Source organism: Kogia breviceps, chromosome 19, assembly GCF_026419965.1.
Source record: "Kogia breviceps isolate mKogBre1 chromosome 19, mKogBre1 haplotype 1, whole genome shotgun sequence".
Classification (NCBI taxonomy): domain Eukaryota; kingdom Metazoa; phylum Chordata; class Mammalia; order Artiodactyla; family Physeteridae; genus Kogia; species Kogia breviceps.
The window spans coordinates 46,846,801-46,872,890 of record NC_081328.1 but is presented as its reverse complement, the minus strand read 5'-3'; the positions used below and the strand labels follow the sequence as shown (position 1 = coordinate 46,872,890).

The window sequence follows — 26,090 nt, the reverse complement described above, 5'->3', positions numbered from 1 at the left end:
GCGAGGGCGGCCGGCCCCGCCCTGGCCCGAGCCGGCCCACTCACCCTGTATTTGCCGTGAGACAGGCCATAGTCGCCGATCTTCACCGTCAGGTCGGCTGTGAGCAGGCAGTTCCTCAGGGCCAGGTCACTGAGGGTGGGAGGGTGGGGTCAGCCGGCAGTGCCGGGCTGGGGCATCCAGGGCATCCAGGGCACCGAGGGGACTGGACCGCTTGTCGCCGAGGGCATCCTGGGCTCAGTTCGGTAGGTGGGTGGATGGAAGGGGGCATCTCAGAGGCTGCCCCACCCTGCCCCTCACCCAGCACTGGACACTTGGAGGGTCTGAGTGGATGGGGCCACACACGTTAGAGGGCAGACGAGGAAACGAGGCCCAGGACCAGCCAGAAGGTGCCCAAGGGCCCTCCTTGGGCGAGGCCTGCCTCACTGGAACCCCATCCCCTGACCCCAGTCCACTCCCCTGCTTCTCCTGTGACACCAGTCTGCTGACCCGTCCCTCTGGGGCGAGCCAGCCCAGGGACACCACAGTCTCCTGCCGCCCGCACACTGCCACCCTCAGCTCCCCGAAGGCAGGCACCAGTGGGGAGACTGAGTGCCCCAGGGTCCTGCCCCTGCCCTGTGCACACAGGGCCCCTGGCAGGGTGGGTGTGGGGAGTGCCCACCCAGCAGCGCCGCTCACCCCCGCCTTCGCCTCCTATCCACGGCCGGCCTCGGCTGCCGGCTCCTCCCCGGCCTGCCTTGTGGCCCCATGGGTGTCTGGGGCCCAGGGCACTGGGGCAAACGCGGGGTCAGCACACATCGGCCAAAATGCTGCTGTGCCGGGGGCCACAGATGGGCGCTTGGGGCTGGGTGGGCTCGGTGGGCAGGTCGGGAGGCTGGCAGCTGCCCTCTTCAACAAAATCACTGATGCTGGAGTTGCATGTGTCATCACTCAGCACCAGGATATTGTTGGGGAGGACGGCCCGTGTGCTGTCCGGGGCTGGTGGGGCCACGTCCATCGCCACTTCTTCTGGCATGTCCCCCTACGCTGGGCCCTGGCCCGTCTTTCCGACTTCAGGGGCCAGGGCGGGAAGCAGGACAGAGCCACCCCTCCCTCCGGGCCTGAGAGAGACAGAGGAGAGTAGGGGCCACCGTAGGGCCACCAGGCAGCGCTGACCACCCTGGGGACAGAGGATGGGCCTCAGGCCCTACCGCATGCCCAGCCAGGCCAGCTGGACAGTGGACGTCGCCTCGCTTAACCCTCCTGCAGAAGCAGGTGTTCAACTCCCATCTGCCTGGCATTTATCATTTGACAAAATCCCTTTGTACAGTGGTCCCTAGAGGCTGAACAAAGACTAACCCGGTCAATTGGGGACCCACCTCACACGGCCCCCGGAGCAGGTGCGGGGGCCCTGCAGAGAGCTCGTGGGCCGCCCGCGCCCTCACCTGTGCACATAGTTGTTGCGATGCAAGTGCAGGACACCACAGGCCACCTCACAGGCCATGCGCTGCAGGGTCAGAGGGTCGGGCGCCATGGACTCAGCCACCCGCCAGCTCCGCAGGTAGCCCTTGAGGTCCCCCTGCCGAGAAGAGCAGCACTGTCACGTGCTGGTGGGGAGTGGGTGCCCGTGCAAGCCCACCGCCCGGCCCCTCCCTCCTCAGCAGGGCCCATGGGGGTCCAGGCATCCTGCTGCGGCCGCAGGGCTGCCGCTGCCCAGAGGAGCCCACGTCCGCCCCCCAAGGGCCAGCTCTCAGTAGGATGACCCCGCAGGCAGCGCACACTTTCCCCACGCTGACAGCCCCAGCCCCGGGCAGCCTTGCGGGGCAGCAGGGTCACAGCCCGCATACAGACCACTGGGGCCCAGATGCTCGCCACCTCTCAGCTGGTGGGCGGCAGACAAGGCCACACGAGCAGTGACGCTGAGCCTGGGCGGAACCCAGAGCCAGTGGCCAGAGTGTCCTCTGGCAACTCCTTGACCTGCTGACGCCGCTCAGCTCCAGGGAGGGCCCAGGCATCCTGGGGCAGCCCTGGGAGGCTACGCCAGGAGTCCAGAAACTAGATGGTGGGGGGGGCCCACGTCTGTGGAGGCCGCCTCCGCAAGCATCTCAGCTGTGTGTGGGGTGGGGTGGGGTGGGGTGGGGAACCCAAGACCAAAGTACGAGCGAGGCCGTGGACCAGACGCAGGGGCCGTGAGCCTCCTGAGCGGGCCGGGGTGCCTCTCAGGCAAACCGCCGTGATTCGGAGCAGCACAGGCAGATGGGGAAGCCCCCCCTCCCCCAGGGTACAGTGGAATCCCAACCCGGACAGCCGCTGTCTCCGAGGGGGGACCACCTCCTTCCTCCCCCAGGCCGCCTCTGGGAGGGAGCGGTGCAGAGCCACCTGGACCCCACTTTGGGGGGGGGATGTGAGGCCCAGAGGGTGGAGGTGAGGGGTCCCCGGCTCAGCAGGAAGGCCAGGTCCACCTTCCAGAAGCGCAGGGCAGGGGCTGGAGGGCCAGGGAGCGGGCGACTCACCATCGGGCAGAACTCCATCACCAACAGGTAGGGCGTCACCTCAGCGCACTGGGCCAGGCACTGGAGCAGGTTGCTGTGCTGTAGGGCCCTGCGGGAGCCAACAGGCTGCCCCCCTGACTCGCACTCAGGGCAGGGCAGGAGCGGGGCAGCACAGAGCTTGCCTTTGTCTACAGGGCCCACGTCCCCACCTCCCGGCCACTGGCCCACCCCCTCCCGCTGAGCCTGTCCCCAGGTGCCACCCACCTGTAGGGCTGCGCCTCCTCCAGGAACTGCATCTGCTCCTGCACGCTGGCGCTCACCTTCAGCTCCTTCACCACCACCTGGGTGCTGCTGATGCCCGAGTTCACCTCCCCGAGGAATACCTGCGAGGCAGGCGTCACCAGGTGGGCGGACTCCACCGTCCCCAAGCTCTGCCCCCAGCCTTGCTCTTCCAGCCAAAGCAGTCTGTTTCTGTGCCTCAATGTACTCATCTGCAAAATGGGTTCTGGACTGCTCCTGCGAGAGCGAGCCCTCCTGGCTGTAATACTCCGTCTTTTGTCTCTGCCTCCCCTAAGGTCCCCAGCTGTTCTCAGAGCTCTGGGGGTCTGCAGTGAGGAAGATGGACTCATTGTCCCACCCAGGCTGGTGGTCAGGGAGAAGCCAGGACCCAGATGCTGCTCCCCATCCCTGCCTAATCAGAGGCATCTCCCAGCATGATATCAGGATCTGCAGATAAGAGGCTGCCGGACCCTGAGGTCCCCAGGGAGGGGCCCAGTACAGTGCGCCTTGAGAGGGGACCCCAGGGCTGGGGAGGTTTCTAGGAGAAGCAGGTCTCCAACCCACCCTCTCCACCTGGCAGGCAAAAGAGCAGACCATGCTGCAGTCCCTCCCCAGTCCCCACCAACCCCCGGGACAGCAACTCACCTTCCCAAACCAGCCGTGGCCAATCTCCTCCAGGTACAGGAGGCTGTGCCGGCCCAGATCTGTGGACTTGAGCAGCTGCACTGTAACAGGGCAGGGGGCTCAGAGATGCCAGCTCAGCCTCCATCATCGCCCCCATCTTCTCTCGCCTGGCCCCTAGAGGGGCTGCCTGCATAGCCTGTTCTGGGGAGCCACCCAGAGCCCCCTGCTCCCTCCTGATGGGGGCAGCCATCAGTAGCAGGGCACCTGATGCCCAGGGGAGCTGTGGACCTGCAAGCCACATCCATGCATCTTTCTGAGTGGATCTGGGAAGGCTGTGCCCCAAGCTACAGAGACAAGCCAGGCTGGAAACAGCAGGGCCTGGAGCCGGGACCAGCACACAGGCAACGCTGGGCAGGCAATGTGGCTGGGGCGGAGGCCATGGGGAGGAGGGCAGTGGAGTGGCCCGTCCCCTCACCCCTGCCGCAGGCTGGCATTCCAGCGCCAGGCACGCCAAAGGCTCCTTTGTTGGGGGCTGCTTGGCACAGCCCTGTACGGAACACACTGGGCCCATTCTCCTGCAGGCTGGGCTGGGTGAGGTCAGCAGGCAGGAAGGGTCAGCGAGGGCCCCAGAGGAAGGGCTAGAGCTGCTGAGCCCACCCACACCCCGCCTGTGCCCCAAGGGATTCCCCGAATTCTGCTCCCACGCCAACTGCCTGGAGGGCCCAGGGGACAGGCTGAACCTGGCAGCCAGTAGACTCCAAGGTGAGGGGCTGCTCCCAAGGACTGGAGACCCTAGGGAATGTTAACCTTGATGCTGAGCAGAATTGGGGGTAAGGGGTCCCACTGGGGCCCTGAGTCCCGGGGCTCCTCCCCCTGAGGTCCAGTCTGCTGCCCCCCCACCTCCAGCCTGGGGTCTCCCCAAGCAGGCTCAGCAGTCTTGACAGTGGGGCAGTGATGGACGTGGAGCATGCTGACTGCCAGCCAACGGGAAAGTTCTCCTGGCAGCTGCAGGAGGCATGGCAGGCCGGGTCCAGGGGTCCTGGGGTTCACACCCAAGGGGCAGCACCTACAGAGCCAGGCTAGGGAGCCTGAAGGCTGAGCAGCCTGAAGGCTGAGCCATCTTCTCCCACAGTTTAGAGGGGTAGTACTTGCTGCCCAGGTTTTTAATCCTTGACCTCCAGGTGGGCTGCCCTCCCAGCATCACCCAAATCTCTCCCCCTCCCCAGAAGCAGGGTACCCTATAAAGAACAGAACAGAGCTAAAAAATAGAAAAAAGCATGCAATCACTGGCCCCTCCTGGGTCCCTGTCCCCCCTCATCCCCAGGGACAATCCCTTAAGCAGTGGAAGACACTGGGTCTCAAAGATTCCTTGGGGTCCCAGGCGCACACACTGCCAGGGGCAGGTGACAGGCCCAGGCCAGGGGTACAGTGTCCCCTGGGGGGGGGCCCTTGCTCCGCAACAGCTCCTAGCGTCCAGCACTGTCAGCACAGGCTCAGAAACTCCTATGGTCACCCAGGAAGGTTGGGGGGCCTCCTATAGCAAAGACCCCACCTTCAAGATTTTATGGGGTGTTCCTTTGGGCCACTCGACAGAGGAGCCCCAGAACCTGATATTCCTGCCTAACTGGTGAGGTGTCCTCTAGGAGACACCTGCAGGGGGGTGGGTAGTGACAGTCATGGTGCCGGGGGGGGTGGGCTGGGCCCAGCCCAGTGCCTTGGAGGCCCCCGGCCCATAATGAAGGCTGGGCAGCATCGTGGTCAGGACCAGCAGGGCCCAGAACACAAGCAGGTGGGGCAGGCCTACTCATCACAGGCCCTGGTGCCAACAGAGCCCCCCCGCCGGGCCTGACACCCTACTCAGTGCGGCTGGAGGAGCTGGGAGTGGGCACAGGTCTGACCTAGGAGCTGCCAGGGAGGGGGCCTGGGGCCAGGGACCCCCCCACCAGCCTCCAGACAAAACTGGGGGGTTCTTGCAGTGGTGAATCAGGCAGATGTGGGTTCAAAGCCCAGCTTAGCCACTGACCTTTAACCTCTGGAGTGTGGGCCCTGCATCTGCCATGTGGGTTGCCAGCCTGGTGGGGGGACCACGGGATGGGGCAAGTGGGAGACATGGCAAGGAAGCCACAGGAAGAGGCCCCGCCTGCACCTGCACCTGAAACCTGCATGCACTGGGGGGACCCGGGCCCCTCCTTCCCCCACCCCAGGCTCCTGAGCAAAAGGCTCCACCCACAGAAGGAGCCCCAAAGAGCCCCTCCCCACCAGTGGGCGGGCCCTGCTCCTGGGCACCACGGTGCCCATGTAGGGGGTCCAGCATCCCAGGGACCGCAGAGAAGCCCCGCCTCCCAGCACATGGGTGCCCACCCCAGGACCAGAGGGAGCGACCCCCGCCCCCTTTGCACAGTAGCCCCAGCTGGCCCCAGCCTGCTCACAGCGCCCCAGGTCTCAGCAAAAGGGGGCGCACACCAGCCCCTTGCCTCCCCCACCCCCGGGAGCACTGACCCCCGAGCCACACCCTACACCCACCACCTGGGCCCACCTGGGGGCTCGCTCACCTGAACGCCCGGGCTGCTTGGCCATAGGCAGGGAGACCTCGGTGAGAGGCAGGACGTACACGTCAGGCCCGTTCTGAGCGGCTGCTGCCGGGGAGCCCTGTGCCGAGAAGTCGGCCGCGTACTCTTCCCCCTCGGCATTCTCAAACTCCTGGACCAAACGGGTGACACACGCGGTGACACACGCCGTGAGCTCCAGGGCTCCCCAGGAGGGGGAGGGGCAGGGGACAGGGGGCAGGGCAGGGAGAGAACAAGGGGTGCAGGCCAGCTCTGAAAGGCCCCTTTCTTCCCGGGGCCCCGCTCCCACAAGCAGCCCTGCCAGCTGCCCCCTCCACCCACCTCCTCACTCCTCAGGACAGAGAACAAACCCCACTCCTAGGCTACCCCCTCTGCACGGGCACCAGCTGCCCCAGGAGGGCAGGGTTTGGTTTGTGTTGGTTGGGGAGTGGGGATTCGCCTCCCACGGGCAGAGCCTCAAGGGTGGGGGCCGTGAGCCCCAGGGCAGGCACGCCTCACCCAGCCTCAGCCCACCCACATCCACGCCTACCAGGCTCAGGCCAGGGTGGGCAGCACCAGGCCCCCACTGGCCGGGGGTGGGGGGTGGGCTGGAGGCCAGCTGCCCCTACCCATCCAGAGTCAGCCCTCCATGCCTCTCAGCCACCCCACCTCCCAGCAGCCTTCGCCCTGGGTTCCGGGTACCCCCCCGATGAGTGGCTCCAGGGTCGTGGCTGGGGAATCCAGGACAGGCGCTCCGTCCTCCCACCCTGACCCAGTGGACAAGCAACTAAGTGCCCCTGCTCCTCCCGGACAAGGAGCATTCCTGAGAGCCCACCCCCAGCTGCACCCCCAGGCAGGTGGCAGCTGGCAGCACCACCTACCGTGGCCATCTGCTTGCAGGGCCCCTGGACCTCGACCCAGGAGGGCGGGCGTCTGTCCGCTCTCCGGGCTCCTTAAGAGCCTGGCCCTGGGCACCGGGCTGGGCCCCACCTGGCCCCGCTATTTTGAACTTCAGCTGCCCCTTCGTCTGTCTGAGGAAGCCCCTCACATTCCTGAGCCACGGAGCCCTGGGCCACAAGCAGAACCACAGTACTAGCGCCACGGGCATGCCTGACCAGGACAGACCGCTGCCAGGTGGGGAAACAGAGGCCGAGGGTCGAGGGACTTCCAAGCAGCTGCAGCGGGGCCGCCCCTGTGGCCAGGCGGCTGCACTGGGAGCCACAAGGCCTAGGTTCCCTGCCCGGCGCTGTGACCCGAGGACCCTCGTTTCTCCAGGCCTCGATTTCCTCTGCTGCAACAAGGAGGATGAGAGGCCCTCTGGGGTGTCCCTGCGGGCCGGTCCCGGCCTGTACCCAGAGATGACAGAGCCACTGGGGACAAGGCCTGCAGAGACCCCCTCTCCAAGGCCCGGGAGACCACCCTTGGGCCCCGGGGCTATCAGAACCAACCCCCTCGCCCTGTAATCCCAGCTGCAGCTCTGCAGAGGCACAGATGCCCGCCCGCCCACCCACCCACCTCGGGGTTTGGCCCTGGCCCCAGCCTGTTACCTGACGGTGCCACCTGGAGGCCCACCGGATGGAGCCAGCAGAGCGGGTGATCAGATAGGACAGAGTGAGCATCGCTGCCCAGCCCCTTCTCCCAGCACAGCTCCAGGTGGGAGAGCCCAGCACTGGCCCCCCAGAGCGCAGGCGGGAGCCCGCGATGCAGGCAGGCCCTCCCACTGAGGCGCACTGGTGCTGGAATGTTCCGGGCACCATGTTCCCAGGAGGTGAGGAGGGCATGGGTAGGAGGGGGCCGCACTGGCCCTTGTTTGGGGCCTTGTTCTCACAGCATCCTGAGAAGGGGCTGACATACAATAGCCTCAAGGCCCAGCCCAGGCCCTCCCTTCCCCTTCCCCCTCCCCTCTCTTCCCCATTCCCATCCCTTCCCTTCCCTTCCCCCTCCTGCTTGCTTCTCTGGCCCCAGGATCCTCCAGGAAAATGCCAGCATCGCCTGGCCCAGCCCACTGTGTGCCTGCAGGCCAGGGAGACAGGGCTAGGCAGAGGATACCCAGGCAGGGGCTTGGATGCGGACCCGAGGCTCCCAGGGCCATGGCCCTGCTGCCCAGGCCCTGAACTCCACCAGCCCACCCCTCAGAGGACCCTGAGTGGCCCTGCCGTGAAATGTGGCAAAGACACCTTTGTAAAAGGCAAGTGCCGGGCAGATGCCAGCTCCCCCCCAGCCCCCTCTGTGATGAGACATACCAGGGGGAGGGGGAGGGCACTGTTTCTCTAAAATGGGGGTGACCCGGCTGTAATGTGGGTCACTTAGTATGGAGATGACTGCGGTGGCAGGGTGCTGTGCTGGGCCACAGGACAGCCCCTCCCCTCCTGACCTCGCCAGGCCCCGGGAATCTGACCTCCAGCCAAGGGCGGGGCAGCCGAGTGGGCGGGAGAAGGACCACAGGCGGTGCTATGTGCTAAGTCGGCAGAACTCAGCCCACAGGGCTGGGGGGGCTCTGGTTGGGCCCCTCAGTTCCCAGCTTTTTCTCCTGGTCCTCCATGCTCAGAGCTACAGCTAAAGGTAGGGAGCAGCCATGGGCGCTTCTAGGATTGGGGAACAGCGCCCCAGGGGATGCCCCTCGGCCACCATCCTTAGGAGGGGCACCTCAGCCCTGAAATCCAGCCCAGGATGACCCCGGGAGCTTAGCCCTGACAGGGCGGCCAAAGAGACGCTGGGCGGGCCCAGCTGATGCTCCATAAACAGTAATGATTACTCCTGCCATCCTACCGCCCTGATTCCTGTGTGGCACACGATCCTTTCCTCGTGGGGCAGAAGACACCCAAAGTAAGGTGACCCCAGCCAGAGAGATGCTTTTGATGCCGGGAAGCGTGTCTGGGCAACTTTGGTTTCCCTTTGCTGATTCGAACAAGCAGGGATTCAAGAACCCCCTGGGCATAGAGGCCCCTCCCACAGTGGCTCAGGAGCCCCCATGGCCCCCTTGAGGCCCACCCTCACCGTCCTGGGGTGCACTGCACGCAGAGGCCTGACCCTGAGCTGGGACATGACAGCCTGAGGCCGTGCCCCCCACAGGGGGACCCAAAATGGGGGAGGCAGTGGGAGGGGTCCTTGACAGCCCCTAGGCCTCTCCCATCGGCCATCCCCAGAGGAGGGGCTGTGGGGTTCCTCCAGACTCTATGGTCCCCAGAGGGCCCTAGGAGGGAAGGAAGCCCAGTGCCGAGTGGACACCAGAGGGCCAGCCCTCAGGATCTCGTCCACAGCCTCCCCCAACCCCCAGCCCTCACCTTGAACCCGATGCCGCCCTTCTTACAGCACAGGCAGGCCAGCATGAGGGCAACGACGGTGAAGAGCCCGGAGAAGGACACGGCCACCACAGACAGGGAGGACGACCAGGAGAGCTCGCTGAGTGGGGCGCCGTCTGCCAAGGGAGAGAGCAGTTACAAGGCAGCTCTGCGACCTGGCCCCCATCTGCACCCAGTGCCCCAGGCACACTCCGGGGCCAGCTGGATCCCCACGCTGGGCTCCGAGGCCCCCCGATTCGTTGCGGTCTGAGCCTCAGCACCCTTACCCTTGCTCCGAGACCCCACACTCGTAGGCACAGCCGCCAGGCCCATGGCTGGTGGACACATGGGGTGGCCACGGTGGCCCAAGCCTGCTGTCCATGGCTGGCCCCTGGGTGCCACACTGGCCTTGCCAAGGGGCAAGGGGCTGGCAGAGCTGGCGAGGCCTGCTCAGCTCCCACTTCTGGGGGTTCGTGGACATCCCTCATGAGCTCAGGGTCTTGGGGCTATGGGGACCCTCTCCCACGTCTCTCTGACTGGCCAGCCCACTCACCCCTCTGGAGCGGGCCCCGGGGGCTGTCATCGTTGCCACAGCTATGGCATGGCACTGGTAAAGGCTGAGAGACCCAGGATGGGGGGGACTGGGGGGCGGACCAGGGCCCCCCTAAGTGGGAGAGATTGAGGACCTGGCTGCTGGCCACTGGCCACATGCCAGGCTCCAGGCAGCTGGGGGTCAGGGCCGGGACCTGTCCAACCTCTGAGGACAGGGATGTCACCGTCCCCAAGAAAGTCAGGCAGCAGAGTTCCTCCATGCAGCCTGGCGTTTCCAAGTCACCCTCTTACTGAACGCCCACCAAGGGACCCCCGGTGCTGTTTCTGTCCTGAGGACAGCAGGGTGCCCCCTTCTGCAGCACCTGGTCCATGTGAGCCCCTCATGGCTCACCCTCACCAGATGGGGAAACTGTGGTGCCCAGGACAGCACAATGTGGCCCTCCAATACACAAGCATGGCCCCCAAATTAGGGCTCCAAGCTGCCCCCACTCCCCCGCTGAGCCAGGGCTTTGGGGAAGCTCGGCCCATCTGGTGCCCGCAGGACAGTGTGGTGGCGCCAGCCGGGGTCCCCTAAACGCTGGGCTGGCAGTTCCACCCCTGGCCTGCCCTCCTGTCCCACAATACCGGCTCCAGTGCACACCTCCTTTCCCAAGGACTTTCTTTCTGCCCGTCCTCCCTTCGGCCCCTGGAGATTTCCTGACTGTCCCTAGCTCCTCTGCCCACGGAGCACCCCAGCCCCCCAGCTCCCAATGGTTGATTCCTCAAGACCCCATCATCCCACCGAGCACACCTGCCATCACTGGTCCCTCAGGTCAGAGCAGGTCTCAGCAGCGCCTCACCAGGTCCTAACTGGCACTGAGGTGGCTACCATGCCTGTCTCCACTGGACAGGAGAAAATGGAGGCTCACCAAGGGGGTGAGAAGCCTGCCCGAGGTCACACAGCTGACCTCTGACTGATGTGCTTCTGCTCCTGGGCATTCTGTGCCCACGTGGGAAGCCAGAGCTGCCAGTTAATGGGGTATCTAGGAAGACTTCCTGGAGGCAATGTGAGCCCAAGAGGCTGGAACAATGGCAAGTGCAGCCTGGACTCCTACTCAAGTCTCCGAGCTCATTCCAGATACCCACACACAGGGAAGAGAGGCGAAGCTGAGGGCCCAGGAGGGCAGGGTCACCACGGCAGGGGAAACCAGCTCAGACTGCCCTTGGAAGAGACCTTGGAACTTTGGCTGTATTCCCCAGTCCCGTGGGGCTGCGAGCAGATAGGTTCACAGGGGCCTCCACAGGCCAGGTTTCCGGCGGGGGCGGGGGCGGGGGTGGGGGGCCCACCCACTGTGTAAGCATCACCCCCCTATGGGCTCTCCCACCCAAATAGCGTGTACTCACAGGCTGCTGAGCAGCCCTGGCTGCCGCACCCCCAGGAAGCCATGAAAGCCCCCAAGGATGTGTTGCCATGGCAACCATGGGCGTTCAGCAGGCTCCCCTCCCACCATCTCTGCCTGCACACGCACTCCTGAATCTCAATATCCTGGATGGTTCCAGGGCCTGGAAAAAGGCAGCAGGCACCAGGCCCATCACCCACCTGCCCCTCTGGGCCGCACAGCCTGCTGTCGGGCAGGATCTCAGGTGGCCCAGCCTCCGCCCTCAGCCTCCTTGATGCTAGTCCTGGGGTGCAGCCCTCCTGTGGGTCCCCTCCCAACCCCCTGGCAGGCCCTGGTCACAGAACTGGGCTGAGGGTGGGTGGTCATTCAGCATGATGTGCTTGACTCAGCAGCAGAGGAAGGTGGCGGGTGGAGCCCTGAGCGGGCCTCCGCCACCATCCAATGCCCATGTCCCTGAAGGTGGATCTGCGGGGATGGGGAGAAGACCAAACAGATGGGCAGAGCCAGAAGTGGCTCTGAGAGGCTGTGGACTTGAAATTTCAAATCTACAAAACATGTCCGTTTCTGGAGCCCCACCAATGCTGGAACGGTTGAAACCTTGCCCCCCTCCCCGAGACTACAGCAGGTGACAGGAGTGTCACCCTCAGAACCTCTCTGCAGATGAGGACACTGAGGTCAGTGTCAGAAGCTAGGAGACTGCTCTCGGTCCCCAGGGAGCTCATGCCCTGCCCTCCGCGGTCAGAGGATGATCCTGGTGGGAGAAGGAGGGTTTCAACAGCCCCTTGGTGTCAGATGGACCTGCCCCCTCCAGTATCACCCCCAGATCCCAAGGCCGCACAGGGGCCGCTCACCCCCTGCCCAAACATAGGCATCACTCACTCAAGTCCTGCACCCTGGCCACCCCCAGGAGGGAGCCACCAACGCCCTCAGCACCTCCAGCTCTGGCTCCCAGAGCCCTTCTCTGAGTCCACAGGCCGGTGCCTACAGCCCGGGACCTGCTGGCCGTGAACTCCTGAAACAGACCAGTGTCTGGCAGAGACACCTGTTGTATCAACACAGCATGAACGGACACACACACGGGGACACACACACTACGCGTGCACACACACACACCCTCTCTTCCAGTCCCCCCCGACAAGCCTGCTCGTGAGATATCATCGTGCCCACTTTAGAGGTGGGAAAATTGAGGCTCGAGGAAGTTATGGAAGCACCCAAACATTGACAGGGCTGGTGCCTGGGGGTCTGGGTAGACCCACCCCTGACTCCTCCACCACCCACCAAAGATGCCTACGGGAAGGTCCCGCTCGTGCCCTTAGGATCGGCGCCCACTAACAGTCTGGGAGGCCCATATGGGGTCCCATTCACAACCCACCTCTTCCCAGAGGGCAAGAGGGGTCAGCACCTCATTTCATTCTTGTGACAACCTCAGTGAGAGGTACGACAGCCCAGGGATGCTCCCTCTGTCAAGGCCCAGAGGAACACGCAGGGCCTGGAAACACCAGTAAACCTGTGTTGACTGACGGAGGAACGAGAACGGCGCCAGAACCACAAAGGGCGCGGAGGCCCATCAAGTTTGACGCTGGGGCAGTGGGGCCACGAGGAGGGGGCAGAGCAGCCTCACGTGGGGATTTGGTTCCGCAGAGCAAATAAGCAACATACTGGAGCCAGTGCAGAACGGGGTGCAGGAAGAGCCGGAGGTGCCCGCAGCGGGTGGTGGTGTCCACTCGACCCCAGAGCATGAACACCTGGCACAACGACAGCGCAAAGACAGGCACCGACCTGTGTGTCTGTGCTCGTGCACCTGCACGCACATTCGTCCACGCTCTGTCCACTGAGGGGGCCTGGCAGTGGTGACCCCGAAACCATCCCCCCAGTGCCAGGCCACTCACACACCAGAACGACACCACGAGTGCCCAGGAAGACAAAAGTTGCAAATGGCTTTGTTGTTTGTTTCAGAAATGAAAAACCCATTCAAACAAACATCAGGCCGTTCAACTCTGCAGCAGAGAGCATCCAGCCACAGCTTTGCTCCCTAACTCCGAGCCCTTCACCTCGCTAGGGCCACTCACCCTAGCGTGACTATCAGCCCCACGCGAGTCCAGCACAGGGAACACGGGAAGGCCCACTTCCAACTGGACCCCAAGCCCGGACGCCTGCCGCTCTACCCTTGGCCTGGGGGACAACGACACGGCCCGTGGGAGGGCAGGCCAGCTGAGTCCTGGCTCTCACAGAGCCCACTTGAGTTGTGACCGCAGCGACACAGGGGCAGCTTGGCAGCGACACATAGGTTGGTGGGCAGTGGGGAGCGGGATGGGGCCCTCACCGCCCACCACGTGGCACTCTATGGCCGTTTTATGTCCAAGGGTTCAGCGAGGAGAGCCTTCCTGAAGACACTGGGCAGGCGAGAAAGGGTAAGAACACCATCCCCTAGATATGGCCATGAAACGCAGCAGACACATCACCATGCGAGCCCACTTCTGCAACCATGAGGGGCTCCAAGACCGAAGCCAAGGTCTGGGGGCTGCAGGGCTGGGTACCAGGCACCAGGCCCCTGGTTGTGGGGAACAAACGCCCTGCTGTGGAGCTGGTGGCTGGCCCTCAGAGGGGTGCATGACACCCAGGAGTCCAAGCTTGGGGCTACTGAACTTGGGACCCACCAGCATCCTGGCACATGGCCTCAGCTAACACCCTGTGACAGGAGGAACCTGAGGCACCTCCCTGCTGGCTGGCCGGGCCTGGCCTGGGCCCCACTCGGGGAACCCTAGGCCTCCACAGCGGTTTCTGTCCACCCGATGCCTCCGGGACCCATTTCTGCGGCACTGTCACCAGCGGTTCCATCCCTGCCCCCAGGCCGTGCACCCAAAGCAGAAGGGAAGGCCAGACCCTCGTGGCACCCACGGCTACTGCCCAGCCCCACAGAGCACAGGGGACGCGCATGGACAGGCACCACCTCGGAAGGCCCTGGCGGGGGCAGCAGCTCCCACATCAGCTCACAGTCAAGGGCCGCAGGCTGGGCTGCCCAGTGCAGCTCCAGGAAGCGAGGGTGCCGGGGCACCCACCAGCCCCTACAACACCCCAAAACCCACACAGCATCCGAGCCGGAGCAGCAGGTAGACCAGAACCACCCCGCGTTCCTGGCCGCTCCTGTCTGAGGTCCCGCCTCTACGGCGCCCTCCTGTGGGCATGATTGATAGTGCACCTTGTTTCGTCAGATAGTGCTTAAAATAAGAATTCTATCCACCGCAGAAGCCACAGAGAAAACAAGACAGAGACGACAGCTCCCCCCGGACCCAACAGACCTGTGGCCTCCACCGGCCCAATTCCGCTACTTGAACGGGACCCTGCCCTCCTCGCCAGCCCGGTGGCCTGAGCACTGCTGGGCAAGGCCCAGCCATTTCCGAGGACGCACAGCGTTCTGTAAAACGTGCATGGCCACGCTTAGGAATAACTAAGCGTCTCTGTCTTGTTTTCTCTAGAGGTGAGGGGAGCCTGCTAACCAGAGGAAAACCAACCCCGTACCAAGACGCCTCTCTTGCACTCTGGGGCACTCGACCACCGTGGGTCCTGGCCCCGTGGTCCTCCCCACAGCAGACAGGCTCCTGGCATGCCTGTACACCCTCAGTGGGCAAGTGCTGGCACCGGTCTCTGTGACCACGTACCAGTATCAGGGGGCTCCTTGTCGTGGTGGGAAGAACCTGCCTGCTCACCCTCCCCAGGCTGGACTGGGGCAGCTCCAGGCCAGGCTGGGAGGGGGCTCAGGGCCTCGCTGGGCTGGAAGCTCCACCACTCACCAGCTGTGGGACCCTGAGCCTCAGCTTCCCCATCTGGAAATGGGGCCACCCCACGCCGAGCGTGCAATAGAGGAATACCAACCCAAGATGCCAGCTAGGCCTGGCACACGCCACAGACCCCCCCACCACAAGAGCCCACCCCCTGCCCTTCCCACTTCAGGTCAGCCCCGGGTAAGGGGTGAAGGGTGGGCTAAAAGGCGCTCCAGGCCTCCTGCTGGCTGAGCGGAAGGCGAGGAGAGGAGGAATAGGGGCAGAGGCTGGTCCCGCAGCGAGGCCACAGGGTGGTGAGACCACCTGCTCCTCCGTGCCCCCATACTCCTGCCCAGAGGGCCCGCCAAGATTATAAAAATAACCCGCAGACCCAGGTGAAGTTCAGACCACCGGGAGTCACCTGGGAGTGGCCAAGGGTGGCCCTGCAGCCCAAGCCCCTGGATGCACCCCATTCAGTGAGCCCCCCGCCCCTGCACTTGCTCACCTCCAGGCAGGAAATGTAGCCCCCGCGGGCACCCAGATCCCAGAGCCCCTCCAGGCCCCACTTCGCCACTCTCGGTCCAGCTGGGATGGGGGAGGGCTGGCCTGCCACACACAGGGCAGGGCAGGCAGGACTGCTGAGTGCTGGGAAGTTCTCTCTTTGGGTCCATGTCCTCGTCGTCGTCCGGGTCTGCCCTGGGGCTGTGCAGACCTCCTCCCGCCGTGCCCCAGCCTGGGGGCATCAAGGAGGGGGCAGGGCACTCATGGGCTGGGGCCTCCACGGGGTGGGGTGAGGCTCCCACTGCTTCAGCTTGCACCTGCCTCCTTCTGAACTCCGGGCCCTGCCTTCCAGGGTCTCCAGGGTCTGCTCACTCCGCTGTGTCCCGTGTGCCCCGCAGCGGGGTGAGTCCTCAGTCCCTGGAGCCTCGTCCCGGACCCCCAGCAGCCTGCGTCCCCGGAGCCGCTCTGCAAGCTTCCTCCACCCGAGCCGCCCTGCGCAGGGGCAGGTGGCCTCAATATGAGCTGCCTTAAGCAGGGGCAGGTGGCCCCCATCAGAGCCTCCTTACCGGGAGGGGGATGGGTAGCACCACAGCCACGGGCTAGGTTCCTGCCAAGTGACCGTGGGCGTCGGCACACAGCCCTCCACCGTTGTAGGGCTCACTCCCCAAGGCCCCTTTCGCCCTGGGGGGCACCCACAACCGGAGGCACCCACAGCCAGGGTCACCCGGCAGGCACATCGCCTGCCTGTCTTCACCCAAACAAAGGGCTGGGGTGAGGAAGCTACAGACAGGAGCCTGGGGCCCCCGGTCAGGACCCCTCCCTGCCCTCCCCAGTGCCCCGTGCCCGCTCTGTGGGCAGAACTGGGGCCCGGGAGCCAGGACACTGGGAACACGGTGGTGACATCACAGGGAGAAGCAGTGCCTGTGGGTGGCCGAGAGCACACTGGGCAAACCCTGGGCCCAAACCCCTCAAGGGGCCACTGCAGCCTGTGGGGCTGGAAGAGGCAGGGGCTGGGCCGGGGATTCTGGAAGAAAACCTCACGGGGTGGCGGGGGGGTGGGGGGGTGGTCCCTGGGGGCGTGGCTCCCTGAGAGCAGCGGCCAGCCCACCCCACCTCCACCAGCAGGGGTCACGTTTCTGGCGAAGGAGGAGCTCTTTTTCGTTGCGATTAAGGCTCGACTTCAATCAGATGAATTCACACGGGAAGGGACCGAGAGTCCAGCTCCCTTATGCGAAAACGCAGGTTGTCAAAGCCGACATGTTCATAGGATACAAACGCCTGTTAACCATCACAACAAAGGTGGTGTGTGCGGAGCCGAGAGGCGCCTGTGCCGTCTTCCCGCCCGAAGTTCAGTGACTCCCAGGCGTATTCACACCCCAGGGCAGCAAATGCTCAGCAGCTCACCTCTGACACCCACCAGCCCCTACAACACCCCAAAACCCACGCAGCATCCGAGCCGGAGCAGCAGGTAGACCAGAACCACCCCGCGTTCCTGGCCGCTCCTGTCTGAGGTCCCGCCTCTACGGCGCCCTCCTGTGGGCATGATTGATAGTGCACCTTGGTTCGTCAGATAGTGCTTAAAATACGAATTCTATCCACCGCAGAAGCCACAGAGAAAACAAGACAGAGACGACAGCTCCCCCCGGACCCAGCAGGCCTGTGGCCTCCATCGGCCCAATTCCGCTGCTTGAACGGGACCCTGCCCTCCTCGCCAGCCCGGTGGCCTGAGCACTGCTGGGCAAGGCCCAGCCATTTCCGAGGAGGCACAGCGTTCTGCAAAACGTGCACGGCCATGCTTAGGAATAGTAACTCACGCTTACTGGGCACCTGCTGTGTCCCCAGGGTCTCCCGTGGATGCTTTCCCTGCCAGGAGGGGCCGCTTTCCAGTTCATGATGAGCACACAGAGCCCGCCCCCCCTCGCCCCCGCCCCCGACCCCGACCCCGCCCCCGCCCCCGCCCCCAGTCTCAGGGGTCAGATGTCAAACAGCTTCCCGCCTGGAACCACCTTCTCTGGCCCCACCCCACCTCCACTCGGCCAGGCACGTGTGGGGGTCTGACTGCAGGCCATTTCAGGGTGACAGCCCCCCACACAGCTGCAGCCAGGCACCATCGCCCAAGGCAGGGACACTGGGTCCACCAATAGGTCCCCAGCCCTCCTTTCCCTCCCCCTCCCCCTCCTTCCTCCCCCTTCTCCCTTCCTGCTTTTCCTGCTTCATTTTCAAGTTCAACACATTCTTTGAGGATTCCCCCCTCCCACACCTTCTCGGCTGTCCCCCAGATCAGCTCAGGGACCTGCAACTGGGGTAGGGAACCCAAGGGAGACAGGTGGGCCAGAAGACCCTCCTTTCAGACCCCACAGGGCTGGAGTCCCATGTCCCCAAGCCCTCCTTGCCTCCTGGACATCCCACAGTCCCCCATAAAACCTGCCAGGTGCTGGCTCTGGGACACCGTCCCCACCCTGTCCCCCGAATACACGACTGTAACACCCGCCATGTGACAGGTCCTATCCAGTTCTCCAGGACCAGCCCGATTACCCTGGGAGGGCGGGTAAGCAGGGGGCAGGAGTGGGGTCCAGTGGGGTCCCCTGAGGCACCTCCCTGCTGGCTGGCCGGGCCTGGCCTGGGCCCCACTCGGGGAACCCTAGGCCTCCACGGGTGTTTCTGTCCACCCGATGCCTCCGGGACCCATTTCTGCGGCACTGTCACCAGCGGTTCCATCCCTGCCCCCAGGCCGTGCAGCCAAAGCAGAAGGGAAGGCCAGACCCTCGTGGCACCCATGGCTACTGCCCAGCCCCACAGAGCACAGGGGACGCGCATGGACAGGCAGCACCTCGGAAGGCCCTGGCGGGGGCAGCAGCTCCCACATCAGCTCACAGTCAAGGGCCGCAGGCTGGGCTGCCCAGTGCAGCTCCAGGAAGCGAGGGTGCCGGGGCACCCACCAGCCCCTACAACACCCCAAAACCCACGCAGCATCCGAGCAGAAGCAGCAGGTAGACCAGAACCACCCCGCGTTCCTGGCCGCTCCTGTCTGAGGTCCCGCCTCTACGGCGCCCTCCTGTGGGCATGATTGATAGTGCACCTTGGTTCGTCAGATAGTGCTTAAAATACGAATTCTATCCACCGCAGAAGCCACAGAGAAAACAAGACAGAGACGACAGCTCCCCCCGGACCCAGCAGGCCTGTGGCCTCCATCGGCCCAATTCCGCTGCTTGAACGGGACCCTGCCCTCCTCGCCAGCCCGGTGGCCTGAGCACTGCTGGGCAAGGCCCAGCCATTTCCGAGGAGGCACAGCGTTCTGCAAAACGTGCACGGCCATGCTTAGGAATAGTAACTCACGCTTACTGGGCACCTGCTGTGTCCCCAGGGTCTCCCGTGGATGCTTTCCCTGCCAGGAGGGGCCGCTTTCCAGTTCATGATGAGCACACAGAGCCCGCCCCCCCTCGCCCCCGCCCCCGCCCCCGCCCCCGCCCCCAGCCTCATGGGTCAGATCTCACACAGCTTCACGCCTGGAACCACCTTCTCTGGCCCCACCCCACCTCCACTCGGCCAGGCACGTGTGGCGGTCTGACTGCAGGCCATTTCAGGGTGACAGCCCCCCACACAGCTGCAGCCAGGCGCCATCGCCCAAGGCAGGGACACTGGGTCCACCAATAGGTCCCCAGCCCTCCTTTCCCTCCCCCTCCCCCTCCTTCCTCCCCCTTCTCCCTTCCTGCTTTTCCTGCTTCATTTTCAAGTTCAACACATTCTTTGAGGATTCCCCCCTCCCACACCTTCTCGGCTGTCCCCCAGATCAGCTCAGGGACCTGCAACTGGGGTAGGGAACCCAAGGGAGACAGGTGGGCCAGAAGACCCTCCTTTCAGACCCCACAGGGCTGGAGTCCCATGTCCCCAAGCCCTCCTTGCCTCCTGGACATCCCACAGTCCCCCATAAAACCTGCCAGGTGCTGGCTCTGGGACACCGTCCCCACCCTGTCCCCCGAATACACGACTGTAACACCCGCCATGTGACAGGTCCTATCCAGTTCTCCAGGACCAGCCCGATTACCCTGGGAGGGCGGGTAAGCAGGGGGCAGGAGTGGGGTCCAGTGGGGTCCCCTGAGGCACCTCCCTGCTGGCTGGCCGGGCCTGGCCTGGGCCCCACTCGGGGAACCCTAGGCCTCCACGGGTGTTTCCACCCGATGCCTCCGGGACCCATTTCTGCGGCACTGTCACCAGCGGTTCCATCCCTGCCCCCAGGCCGTGCACCCAAAGCAGAAGGGAAGGCCAGACCCTCGTGGCACCCATGGCTACTGCCCAGCCCCACAGAGCACAGGGGACGCGCATGGACAGGCAGCACCTCGGAAGGCCCTGGCGGGGGCAGCAGCTCCCACATCAGCTCACAGTCAAGGGCCGCAGGCTGGGCTGCCCAGTGCAGCTCCAGGAAGCGAGGGTGCCGGGGCACCCACCAGCCCCTACAACACCCCAAAACCCACGCAGCATCCGAGCCGGAGCAGCAGGTAGACCAGAACCACCCCGCGTTCCTGGCCGCTCCTGTCTGAGGTCCCGCCTCTACGGCGCCCTCCTGTGGGCATGATTGATAGTGCACCTTGTTTCGTCAGATAGTGCTTAAAATACGAATTCTATCCACCGCAGAAGCCACAGAGAAAACAAGACAGAGACGACAGCTCTCCCCGGACCCAGCAGGCCTGTGGCCTCCATCGGCCCAATTCCGCTGCGTGAACGGGACCCTGCCCTCCTCGCCAGCCCGGTGGCCTGAGCACTGCTGGGCAAGGCCCAGCCATTTCCGAGGAGGCACAGCGTTCTGTAAAACGTGCATGCCCACGCTTAGGAAAAACTAAGCGTCTCTGTCTTGTTTTCTCTAGAGGTGAGGGGAGCCTGCTATGTAGAGGAAGACCAACCCCGTACTAAGACGCCTCTCTTGCACTCTGGGGCACTCGACCACCGTGGGTCCTGGCCCCGTGGTCCTCCCCACAGCAGACAGGCTCCTGGCATGCCTGTACACCCTCAGTGGGCAAGTGCTGGCACCGGTCTCTGTGACCACGTACCAGTATCAGGGGGCTCCTTGTCGTGGTGGGAAGAACCTACCTGCTCACCCTCCCCAGGCTGGGCTGGGGCAGCTCCAGGCCAGGCTGGGAGGGGGCTCAGGGCCTCGCTGGGCTGGAAGCTCCACCACTCACCAGCTGTGGGACCCTGAGCCTCAGCTTCCCCATCTGGAAATGGGGCCACCCCACGCCGAGCGTGCAATAGAGGAATACCAACCCAAGATGCCAGCTAGGCCTGGCACACGCCACAGACCCCCCCACCACAAGAGCCCACCCCCTGCCCTTCCCACTTCAGGTCAGCCCCGGGTAAGGGGTGAAGGGTGGGCTAAAAGGCGCTCCAGGCCTCCTGCTGGCTGAGCGGAAGGCGAGGAGAGGAGGAATAGGGGCAGAGGCTGGTCCCGCAGCGAGGCCACAGGGTGGTGAGACCACCTGCTCCTCCGTGCCCCCATACTCCTGCCCAGAGGGCCCGCCAAGATTATAAAAATAACCCGCAGACCCAGGTGAAGTTCAGACCACCGGGAGTCACCTGGGAGTGGCCAAGGGTGGCCCTGCAGCCCGAGCCCCTGGATGCACCCCATTCAGTGAGCCTCCCGCCCCTGCACTTGCTCACCTCCAGGCAGGAAACGTAGCCCCCGCGGGCACCCAGATCCCAGAGCCCCTCCAGGCCCCACTTCGCCACTCTCGGTCCAGCTGGGATGGGGGAGGGCTGGCCTGCCACACACAGGGCAGGGCAGGCAGGACTGCTGAGTGCTGGGAAGTTCTCTCTTTGGGTCCATGTCCTCGTCGTCGTCCGGGTCTGCCCTGGGGCTGTGCAGACCTCCTCCCGCCGTGCCCCAGCCTGGGGGCATCAAGGAGGGGGCAGGGCACTCATGGGCTGGGGCCTCCACGGGGTGGGGTGAGGCTCCCACTGCTTCAGCTTGCACCTGTCTCCTTCTGAACTCCGGGCCCTGCCTTCCAGGGTCTCCAGGGTCTGCTCACTCCGCTGTGTCCCGTGTGCCCCGCAGCGGGGTGAGTCCTCAGTCCCTGGAGCCTCGTCCCGGACCCCCAGCAGCCTGCGTCCCCGGAGCCGCTCTGCAAGCTTCCTCCACCCGAGCCGCCCTGCGCAGGGGCAGGTGGCCTCAATATGAGCTGCCTTAAGCAGGGGCAGGTGGCCCCCATCAGAGCCTCCTTACCGGGAGGGGGATGGGTAGCACCACAGCCACGGGCTAGGTTCCTGCCAAGTGACCGTGGGCGTCGGCACACAGCCCTCCACCGTTGTAGGGCTCACTCCCCAAGGCCCCTTTCGCCCTGGGGGGCACCCACAACCGGAGGCACCCACAGCCAGGGTCACCCGGCAGGCACATCGCCTGCCTGTCTTCACCCAAACAAAGGGCTGGGGTGAGGAAGCTACAGACAGGAGCCTGGGGCCCCCGGTCAGGACCCCTCCCTGCCCTCCCCAGTGCCCCGTGCCCGCTCTGTGGGCAGAACTGGGGCCCGGGAGCCAGGACACTGGGAACACGGTGGTGACATCACAGGGAGAAGCAGTGCCTGTGGGTGGCCGAGAGCACACTGGGCAAACCCTGGGCCCAAACCCCTCAAGGGGCCACTGCAGCCTGTGGGGCTGGAAGAGGCAGGGGCTGGGCCGGGGATTCTGGAAGAAAACCTCACGGGGTGGCGGGGGGGTGGGGGGGTGGTCCCTGGGGGCGTGGCTCCCTGAGAGCAGCGGCCAGCCCACCCCACCTCCACCAGCAGGGGTCACGTTTCTGGCGAAGGAGGAGCTCTTTTTCGTTGCGATTAAGGCTCGACTTCAATCAGATGAATTCACACGGGAAGGGACCGAGAGTCCAGCTCCCTTATGCGAAAACGCAGGTTGTCAAAGCCGACATGTTCATAGGATACAAACGCCTGTTAACCATCACAACAAAGGTGGTGTGTGCGGAGCCGAGAGGCGCCTGTGCCGTCTTCCCGCCCGAAGTTCAGTGACTCCCAGGCGTATTCACACCCCAGGGCAGCAAATGCTCAGCAGCTCACCTCTGACACCCACCAGCCCCTACAACACCCCAAACCCCACGCAGCATCCGAGCCGGAGCAGCAGGTAGACCAGAACCACCCCGCGTTCCTGGCCGCTCCTGTCTGAGGTCCCGCCTCTACGGCGCCCTCCTGTGGGCATGATTGATAGTGCACCTTGGTTCGTCAGATAGTGCTTAAAATACGAATTCTATCCACCGCAGAAGCCACAGAGAAAACAAGACAGAGACGACAGCTCCCCCCGGACCCAGCAGGCCTGTGGCCTCCATCGGCCCAATTCCGCTGCTTGAACGGGACCCTGCCCTCCTCGCCAGCCCGGTGGCCTGAGCACTGCTGGGCAAGGCCCAGCCATTTCCGAGGAGGCACAGCGTTCTGCAAAACGTGCACGGCCATGCTTAGGAATAGTAACTCACGCTTACTGGGCACCTGCTGTGTCCCGATGGTCTCCCGTGGATGCTTTCCCTACCAGGAGGGGCCGCTTTCCAGTTCATGATGAGCACACAGAGCCCGCCCCCCCTCGCCCCCGCCCACGCCCCCGCCCCCAGCCTCATGGGTCAGATCTCACACAGCTTCCCGCCCGAGAACCACCTTCTCTGGCCCCACCCCACCTCCACTCGGCCAGGCACGTGTGGGGGTCTGACTGCAGGCCATTTCAGGGTGACAGCCCCCCACACAGCTGCAGCCAGGCGCCATCGCCCAAGGCAGGGACACTGGGTCCACCAATAGGTCCCCAGCCCTCCTTTCCCTCCCCCTCCCCCTCCTTCCTCCCCCTTCTCCCTTCCTGCTTTTCCTGCTTCATTTTCAAGTTCAACACATTCTTTGAGGATTCCCCCCTCCCACACCTTCTCGGCTGTCCCCCAGATCAGCTCAGGGACCTGCAACTGGGGTAGGGAACCCAAGGGAGACAGGTGGGCCAGAAGACCCTCCTTTCAGACCCCACAGGGCTGGAGTCCCATGTCCCCAAGCCCTCCTTGCCTCCTGGACATCCCACAGTCCCCCATAAAACCTGCCAGGTGCTGGCTCTGGGACACCGTCCCCACCCTGTCCCCCGAATACACGACTGTAACACCCGCCATGTGACAGGTCCTATCCAGTTCTCCAGGACCAGCCCGATTACCCTGGGAGGGCGGGTAAGCAGGGGGCAGGAGTGGGGTCCAGTGGGGTCCCCTGAGGCACCTCCCTGCTGGCTGGCCGGGCCTGGCCTGGGCCCCACTCGGGGAACCCTAGGCCTCCACGGGTGTTTCCACCCGATGCCTCCGGGACCCATTTCTGCGGCACTGTCACCAGCGGTTCCATCCCTGCCCCCAGGCCGTGCACCCAAAGCAGAAGGGAAGGCCAGACCCTCGTGGCACCCATGGCTACTGCCCAGCCCCACAGAGCACAGGGGACGCGCATGGACAGGCACCACCTCGGAAGGCCCTGGCGGGGGCAGCAGCTCCCACATCAGCTCACAGTCAAGGGCCGCAGGCTGGGCTGCCCAGTGCAGCTCCAGGAAGCGAGGGTGCCGGGGCACCCACCAGCCCCTACAACACCCCAAAACCCACGCAGCATCCGAGCCGGAGCAGCAGGTAGACCAGAACCACCCCGCGTTCCTGGCCGCTCCTGTCTGAGGTCCCGCCTCTACGGCGCCCTCCTGTGGGCATGATTGATAGTGCACCTTGGTTCGTCAGATAGTGCTTAAAATACGAATTCTATCCACCGCAGAAGCCACAGAGAAAACAAGACAGAGACGACAGCTCTCCCCGGACCCAGCAGGCCTGTGGCCTCCATCGGCCCAATTCCGCTGCTTGAACGGGACCCTGCCCTCCTCGCCAGCCCGGTGGCCTGAGCACTGCTGGGCAAGGCCCAGCCATTTCCGAGGAGGCACAGCGTTCTGTAAAACGTGCATGCCCACGCTTAGGAAAAACTAAGCGTCTCTGTCTTGTTTTCTCTAGAGGTGAGGGGAGCCTGCTATGTAGAGGAAGACCAACCCCGTACTAAGACGCCTCTCTTGCACTCTGGGGCACTCGACCACCGTGGGTCCTGGCCCCGTGGTCCTCCCCACAGCAGACAGGCTCCTGGCATGCCTGTACACCCTCAGTGGGCAAGTGCTGGCACCGGTCTCTGTGACCACGTACCAGTATCAGGGGGCTCCTTGTCGTGGTGGGAAGAACCTACCTGCTCACCCTCCCCAGGCTGGGCTGGGGCAGCTCCAGGCCAGGCTGGGAGGGGGCTCAGGGCCTCGCTGGGCTGGAAGCTCCACCACTCACCAGCTGTGGGACCCTGAGCCTCAGCTTCCCCATCTGGAAATGGGGCCACCCCACGCCGAGCGTGCAATAGAGGAATACCAACCCAAGATGCCAGCTAGGCCTGGCACACGCCACAGACCCCCCCACCACAAGAGCCCACCCCCTGCCCTTCCCACTTCAGGTCAGCCCCGGGTAAGGGGTGAAGGGTGGGCTAAAAGGCGCTCCAGGCCTCCTGCTGGCTGAGCGGAAGGCGAGGAGAGGAGGAATAGGGGCAGAGGCTGGTCCCGCAGCGAGGCCACAGGGTGGTGAGACCACCTGCTCCTCCGTGCCCCCATACTCCTGCCCAGAGGGCCCGCCAAGATTATAAAAATAACCCGCAGACCCAGGTGAAGTTCAGACCACCGGGAGTCACCTGGGAGTGGCCAAGGGTGGCCCTGCAGCCCGAGCCCCTGGATGCACCCCATTCAGTGAGCCTCCCGCCCCTGCACTTGCTCACCTCCAGGCAGGAAACGTAGCCCCCGCGGGCACCCAGATCCCAGAGCCCCTCCAGGCCCCACTTCGCCACTCTCGGTCCAGCTGGGATGGGGGAGGGCTGGCCTGCCACACACAGGGCAGGGCAGGCAGGACTGCTGAGTGCTGGGAAGTTCTCTCTTTGGGTCCATGTCCTCGTCGTCGTCCGGGTCTGCCCTGGGGCTGTGCAGACCTCCTCCCGCCGTGCCCCAGCCTGGGGGCATCAAGGAGGGGGCAGGGCACTCATGGGCTGGGGCCTCCACGGGGTGGGGTGAGGCTCCCACTGCTTCAGCTTGCACCTGCCTCCTTCTGAACTCCGGGCCCTGCCTTCCAGGGTCTCCAGGGTCTGCTCACTCCGCTGTGTCCCGTGTGCCCCGCAGCGGGGTGAGTCCTCAGTCCCTGGAGCCTCGTCCCGGACCCCCAGCAGCCTGCGTCCCCGGAGCCGCTCTGCAAGCTTCCTCCACCCGAGCCGCCCTGCGCAGGGGCAGGTGGCCTCAATATGAGCTGCCTTAAGCAGGGGCAGGTGGCCCCCATCAGAGCCTCCTTACCGGGAGGGGGATGGGTAGCACCACAGCCACGGGCTAGGTTCCTGCCAAGTGACCGTGGGCGTCGGCACACAGCCCTCCACCGTTGTAGGGCTCACTCCCCAAGGCCCCTTTCGCCCTGGGGGGCACCCACAACCGGAGGCACCCACAGCCAGGGTCACCCGGCAGGCACATCGCCTGCCTGTCTTCACCCAAACAAAGGGCTGGGGTGAGGAAGCTACAGACAGGAGCCTGGGGCCCCCGGTCAGGACCCCTCCCTGCCCTCCCCAGTGCCCCGTGCCCGCTCTGTGGGCAGAACTGGGGCCCGGGAGCCAGGACACTGGGAACACGGTGGTGACATCACAGGGAGAAGCAGTGCCTGTGGGTG

At 64.6% G+C, this 26,090-nt stretch overlaps 1 protein-coding gene across 11 annotated transcripts in view; it reads right to left on the bottom strand.

Annotated features, from left to right (window-relative positions):
• AATK (apoptosis associated tyrosine kinase) overlaps positions 1 to 26,090 on the bottom strand; it is a 133,800-nt gene that overhangs the window by 7,708 nt on the left and 100,002 nt on the right. For 3 of the 11 annotated variants that reach the window (XM_059046489.2, XM_067021028.1, XM_067021035.1), the window contains exons 2-8: positions 9,202 to 9,335; positions 5,924 to 6,071; positions 3,393 to 3,472; positions 2,733 to 2,851; positions 2,490 to 2,577; positions 1,422 to 1,555; positions 45 to 129 (exon numbers count right to left, since the gene is read on the bottom strand). In XM_059046489.2, the coding sequence (XP_058902472.1) occupies positions 45 to 129; positions 1,422 to 1,555; positions 2,490 to 2,577; positions 2,733 to 2,851; positions 3,393 to 3,472; positions 5,924 to 6,071; positions 9,202 to 9,335 (788 nt within the window). Of the gene's footprint in view, positions 1 to 44; positions 130 to 1,421; positions 1,556 to 2,489; positions 2,578 to 2,732; positions 3,074 to 3,392; positions 3,473 to 5,394; positions 5,444 to 5,923; positions 6,072 to 6,798; positions 6,886 to 7,464; positions 7,761 to 9,201; positions 9,336 to 26,090 lie in introns of those variants that run through there. The other 8 variants (XM_067021033.1, XM_067021029.1, XM_067021026.1 and 5 more) reach the window with 8 other exon arrangements.